Consider the following 7,045-nt stretch of genomic DNA (forward strand, 5'->3'; position numbering starts at 1 on the left):
AACTTTCGGTATGTCAGCAATGGACGCTTCTGATTGGCTAAAATTATATAATTGTAGAGGCTTGTAACATTTTTATTTTTAATTTCAAAAGAAAGTCGGTGAGTTGGCAGAATTGTTACCGTGCCGGACAAAATGCTTCGCAGTATTTTTCGTTCGTCTTTACGTTCTGAGTTCAAATGCTACCGAGGCCTACTTTGCCTTTCATCCTTTCGGGGTCGATAGAATAAAGTACCAGCTGAGCATTGGGGTGGATGTAATCGACTGGCCCCTTCTGCCAAAATTTCAGGCTTCGTGCCTATTGTAGAAATTATTAATTCCTACAGAAAATGGACATCATTTTTGCTATCAGCATGCGAAACTAAATCAGTATTGGTGATTTGAGAAAATTTTAACAGATCCCGACTTAACCCTGTTAGACGGTGCTCCGGCATGGTTGCAATCCACTGAGCGAACAAATAACAAGAGTGACTCAGGTTTTTCGGCAATAAAAATGTTCTCTTTCCTGCATAGGTTGTGGGCTTGAGGGTATCATAGCTTCAGAAGTTTGACCTCAATAATCATTCAATCACAACAGTGGTTGAGATGAAAGAAATACCACGGGAGGGAAAGAAAAGAGAAATACGAACTAACAAACGAAAACCAACCAACAACAATGTCGTAGCCCCCATCCGCGTCCCCTTCCTTGTCACCTGTGACAGTGAAAATAATAGAAACTAAACAGGAAATGGTCATTGAAATACACAGCAATAGTATTTTATTGCCAACCTTAGTTAAATGAATATTTTTTTTTCTTTTCGTATACAATTACTGTGACTTGGAGCCAAACGAAGGTGCCTATATGTGGACGTTACGTTTGACTTGCTAGAAACAGCAGTCAAAATTTTCCTTAAGCTTCAAGGCTTAAGCAAGGTGGGTTAAATTGGCTAATGTACTGGATACATTGTCGCTCGACCTACTAGAAATAGCTGCCAAATCTCCCTCAAATCAAATACTTTTAAACTAGGAAGAAAGGAATATTAGATTGGCTAATGTAGCCAAATCTCCCTCAAATCAAATACCTTCGTTTTAAACGAGGAAGAAGGGAATATTAGATTGGCTAATGTAACCAAATCTCCCTCATCTCACACAACCATCCTTTAAAAAAGCGCATAGAAAATGTACTTACAGGATATACGGAAAGACGTGTTAACCTGGTCTTTAATCCTTTTGTTACCATATTTCTATCAAAATACACTGCTTTTATTTCAGTTAATTTTGAAAACAATGAATGATTTAATAAAATAATTTTTCGTTATTACCCTGGTGTTTAGAACATAGATGATGACGAAATTTTGATGGAAAGTTTTATTTTAGATCACTTTAACACGGAAAATTTGTAAGAAACTACGGTCTCAAAATCAGTCACAGAGCAGACTGACGGATTTATACAACATTATTGAAATACACCACCTTTGTTTCAATAAATTTTGAAAATAATAAAGAACTTAGTAAATAGTTTGGTGTTTGGAACATAACATGAAATTTTAATGGCAGATTTAAATTTAGATCACTTAAATAAGCAGGAAATTTGTCTCATAGAACCAGATGTTGGTGGTTGAGGAGCAGTTTCAGGCAGGCCGGTATCAAATTGGTTAGTTGTAAGGTCTGGTCGATCTATGTTTGATAAATCGCAAGGCACTCGTTAATATATGTCAACTAGATTTGACAAGCAGTAAAAGCCAACAGGTGCAAACACAATTGGAATTCCAAACATGTCGTTTACTGGTGTGTAAAATTTGTGAACTCTTCTTTGATCCTGAAGTTCTGTGAATTAAATTGTTAAACATATGGCAGGAGAGGGATTTAACATGTCAGCTTGTTCTCTCCTAGAATAAATTCCACATACTTCCTGTCTTTCCTTCACTTATTCATTACATATAAACCATCATATATTTTACCTTGGACCTTTTATCGCTTGATTCATTGCACTGCGGCCATGTTGGGGCACTGCCATCGAGGGCGTTTCAGTCGAACAAATCGCTCCCTCCTGTAATTATTTCTTTAAAACCTAGTACTTATCTATCGAATTCTTGCCATACCGCTAAGTCATGGAAGTAAACAAATCAACCGCAGGACTTATTCTTTGCAAGCTTAGTGCTTATTCCATCGGTCTTTTACCGAACCGTTAAGTTACAAGGACGTAAACACACCAACACCGGTTGACAAGCGATGGTGGGGTACAAATACACACACACACATAAATATACATATATACGATAGGTTTCTTTCAGGTTCTGTCTGTCAAATCCACTCACAAGGCTTTGGTCAGTCCGAGACTATAGTAGAAGACACTTGCTCAAGGTGTCATGCGGTGGGACTGAAACTAGAGCCATGTGGTTGGGAAGCAAGCTTCTTTATTTCATAAATATTTGCCATAAAGGCATTACAAAGAGGAGACGAACAAGGACAGACAAGCTTCTTACTACACGACGGTCTTCTTTCAGTTGCCATCTACCACTCAAAAGCTTTTGAGACTGAACCCAGAACCATGAGGTTGGCAAACAAATATCTTACCATATAGCAACTCCTGCGCAGAACGAGATAAAAAAAAATCCAAGGCTGTGAATAGTTTTCAGCCTTACAGCTGTTTCCGGGATATTTTATATATTCCATCATAAGAGACGGTGCGAGAAAATGGTTAAGCAATAGTTATTATAGAGAAGATATGAAATACAGAATGAAGTGGAGGAATGAAAACAGACATGAGATACGTAAGGATATTGTATTTGCAGTTCCATTATTTAAGCAGAATGGAGTATATATGTTTCCTGTACCTTGTATGTGAGTTCTAAAGGTAACACACACACACACACACACACACGTATGTGCGTACATACATATATACAAACGTACAAACAAACTAGGTTAAATCAAATATTTTTATTTCATATTTTAACTTCTAAAGGCAATTTCACTGTAGAAGTTAAAATATCTCACAAACATATTTGAAGTAACCTAAAGTTTATCTCCCATCACTGCTTCGCTTTACGGCTTATGTATGTGTATATGTATATATACGTGGTATATATGTGTGTGTGTGTGTGTATGTTTTATCTTTATTTGTCGAAAGACACCTGTTGTTATTTTCTTTGTAATTGTGTAACATTTTCTCCATTTTGTTGTACACTTTCACTTGCTTTCTCTCAAAATATTTAATGCTCTTAGCTTAGATTTTTGGGGCCAGCCAAATTTGAACAGTCTTAAGTGTAACCAGCTGAAATTGTGAGGATAATCTGGAAACTTGACTGAGGACAGACGGCTGCGAATGACCCGTTGGATCTCGGTTGTCAGATGATGAAGGTTCCAATTGAATTAATGTGTTGGTGGCTGAACATTCTGTAGACGTGTGTACCTTTAACGTTATTTTTAAGGTAGATTTAGCGAGATACAGTGTTGTTACAATACTGTTTTTTTTAATACAATTCACCTGGCGGGTTTCTAGGTCCCGTCTTACAAGTGATTCACTCAGAAATTATGGCTCGGCTCAGGGTTATTGAAAATGATGTCTGCAGAGAGATCGAATACAAGACCTTGTGTTCGCAAATTTTCAAACCATTTGACTGTAGTGTATTTATGACATATGTACGTACATACATGCATGTATGCATGCAAAGATGTTCTCTATTCCAAGCAATGTGGTAAAGCTTTGCGGAGGATATGTTGTTAATTTCTCGATTTGTCGCTCGCGTAAGCTGATTTGAAATGTATAATTCTCCATTCTTTTATATTTTCCTACTGTACCCTTTGACCAATGAATTTATTCGGTATTGATGAACTCTGGATCTACAAATTGGACAGGTAGTGAAATGTAAATTTACGGACTACGTGGATTACAATGAATTTTCACTGGTCAATTTGGTTGGCCGAGTTTGATTCTTGTAGAGTGCTTAAAAAATATTCGCCTGGATTTTAAAACCCGTTTTCTCTTGTTTTTAAGTCATTTTCCTTTTGTGTGCGTGTATTTGGTTTAAAAAAGCCTTTAGCATATATGCAATGGAAGTCAGTATTCCATTCAGTCAAGCCAGTATTTAATTATTCAAAGTGTGAAAGAGTAGGTGATGATATCAGATCGTTTTGAATTTGTTATTGTACATTTTCGCACTGTCGTTGATTTGGCTATGTAGTAAGAAGTTTGCTTCCCTAACCTCATGATTTCGGGGTACTACTAAAGCAGCACGGTCCCGAACGCGCAGTCGATCCTAACCCTAACCCTATCCCTAAACCTAACCCTAACCCTATCTCTAACCCGCGTGTGCAAATGAATACGTGTTTAGGGTTAGGATCAACCACTCACGACTAGCTAGCGCGGACGCGCGACTGCGCGTTCGGGACCGTGCTGCTTTAGTAGTACCTGATTTCGGGTTCAGTTCCACTGCGTGGCACTTCAGGCAAGTGTCTTCTACTATAGCCTCAGGCCGACCAAAGCCTTGTGAGTGGATTTGGTAGACAGAAACCGAAATAATTCCCTCGTGTGTTTGTCGTTCGCCTCACACCACTCGACAACCGGGTTTTGCTGTGTTTATGTCCGCATAACTTAACGGTTCACCAATAAAAGACCGATAGAATAAGTATGAGTCTTTAAAAAAAAAGTACCAGGTCGATTCGTTCGACTAAAATTCTCCAAGGCGTTATCCAAAGCATGGCCGCAGTCTAAATGACTGAAATATGTAAAAGATAAAAGAAAGGTGTGTGTGTGTGCGCGTATGAGTGCATAAATCTTCAAAAGTTCGTCACCAACAACGACACAGTTTATTTTATTGCAACCCCAAAATACCGCCCCTCTTACTTTTCCAAATCTTCGTCGGCCGGCCGCCAAACGAAATCACATTTGCTTCTCAGATTGACAAAACTAAAAGCTAAGACTTATAAAAAAAAACTCATGACAGAATAATATTTATGATAAACCAAGTAATAAAATGACAAACCGTTTCCTTCGGTACAAACCCCTCCACTCCTTTCTTTTGTGTGTGTATGTAATGTATCACCTTGGACTTTTTGACTTAAGCATATTGTATGTTGTTATTTGGTTGTCTGCGGAGGGAAAAGGGTAAGTGGAGGGTGAGGGATTTTATTTGCTTGAATGTTGTTGTTTATCTGATGCTGTTCATTGATTTTGGAGAGAAACCAAAAGGTTTATAGTGTAAACCGTGCTAACATTCGTACATTGAAATAGATCTATGTATAATAATAATAATAATAATAATAATAATAATAATAATAACAACAACGCAGTCGAGAGGTTGCCTTGCCAAGTCTGTATTTTTATGTTATCAAGCATCCATCCAGACTATATTTATTCCCATAACTGAAATAAATGTCTATTTCTCTCACAATAAAACATAAAACCTAGCCTAGAAAAAGCAATTTTATTTTGCTCTGAGTCAGCCCTCCCTAGCTTATTACACACGCACACACACACACACACACACACACACACGTACGCGCGCGCGCACATCTGTATCCTGTCTGCATTATAGAGAAATGCAATTTACTGTTTTTCTATATTGTGCTCTGCTGTTATTTTATTTTCCTCTTCACGTTTGTGAGAAGACCTGTTTGTGTGTCCTTTGAAGTATTTTTCCCCCTTTTCAATCTTATTTTTTTTTCGTCCTTTTTTTTAAATCATTTTTTTTTCTTTTTAATCTGGCATTTATTTTTACTTATTTTTTTTTATTTTTAGAAATATTTTGTCTTTTTCTACCTTCTCTTCTATTTACGTAGCAATTTCAAAACATCTCACACAAATGAATGTTTTGGATTTTACTAATACAGAGCTGAATTGTCAGTCTGATCTATTATGCGTCTCCAATCAGAAAGAAAAACAACAACATCGATAGCGAATTCCCCTCCCTTACCACCATAGTTTCTTGTTTTCTTTTCCTTTTCACTCTTTCAAGTCTTAGAACCGCAGGAAATATTCTGAAATAAATAATTGTAGAGTTGCTTTCGTTGTTAACTTGGAAACAAACATTAAATGTAGTATGAACAGGTAACATATTATTTATGTAAAACATGAAATACGATTCAAATCTTGTTTTGCTTTGCTGGGAGAGAAAGCAGTTGGCAAAACTATGACCAAAATGCATTATAGTCATGACCATCGCGCCGTTATTTCAGACACAGTATATCTAAAATATTCACGGGGCGATCTTTCGGTACTAGTTCCTAAATATCGGCCTTTTCCGTAAAAAGTGTTGGAGAGAAACAGGGAAACGACGTCATAACAGCAAAAGACATACAGACAGTGAAGATCGTGCGGGTGTTACGGAAACGGCCGATCTTTGGTAAAGATCGTCAAAGACACTTTTTACGGAAAAGGCCGATATTTAGGAACTCGTACCGAAGGATCGCCATTCACGGATGTCGAGAATTGAATGATCACTTCTGAGCGCAGAAGTTTTATGTTGTGGAAATGTAAGGTTGGAAGTCGTGGGTAAACCTTCAATTTTTTAATAGTGCAACACGCTTGATGATGTGACATGTCTTTTGTGGCCTGCTTCTCAAAAACGTTGGTCCATACCCGGTCTAGGACTATTATCTAAATTATATGAACTAACAAGAGAACCACTTCTTATTCTAAAGACGTATAGTGTATTTTGAAGGAGACTTAGCTACTGTTTTTGATAGATCGAACGACTATATAGAGGCTCCTCCTATTTGTCATTTGAAATGTTTTCCTTGTGCTTTCATTACCTCTAATATACCACAGTGAAACTACAAACATTGCAATTGCTAAAAGATTGTAAAGGTTTTGTTGATGTTTGGCTCCACATCAGCTTTGATGCGACACTCCTTTACAACAATCATGTGATGCTAAAACAAGGAAACACTAACACACACACACACACACACACACACACACGTATAATGGGCTTCTTTCAGTTTCTGTAGCTTTGGCTAGCCCTGGGTTATAGGAGAAGAAAGGTACATGCCCAACATGCCATGCAGAGAGACTGACCCTAAAACCGTATAGACAGGAAACAAACTTCTTAATCATGCACCCATG

General features: G+C 37.5%; 1 protein-coding gene across 7 annotated transcripts in view; it reads left to right on the forward strand.

The window, feature by feature from the left end:
- Positions 1-7,045, forward strand: part of LOC106883691 (uncharacterized) — a 58,971-nt gene that overhangs the window by 19,625 nt on the left and 32,301 nt on the right. Inside the window, exon 1 of one of the 7 annotated variants that reach the window (XM_089340586.1) lies at positions 1,420-2,750. The exons of 5 other annotated variants lie outside the window; for them this stretch is intronic. Coding sequence is in view for 1 of the 2 variants with exons in the window: in XM_089340588.1 (XP_089196714.1) it covers positions 2,730-2,750 (21 nt within the window). In the remaining variant the exon portion in view is untranslated. Of the gene's footprint in view, positions 1-1,419; positions 2,751-7,045 lie in introns of those variants that run through there. One more of the 7 variants, XM_089340588.1, reaches the window with a different exon arrangement.

The sequence above is a fragment of the Octopus bimaculoides genome, chromosome 23, assembly GCF_046866305.1.
Source record: "Octopus bimaculoides isolate indiv1 chromosome 23, ASM4686630v1, whole genome shotgun sequence".
NCBI classification, from domain to species: Eukaryota; Metazoa; Mollusca; class Cephalopoda; order Octopoda; family Octopodidae; genus Octopus; species Octopus bimaculoides.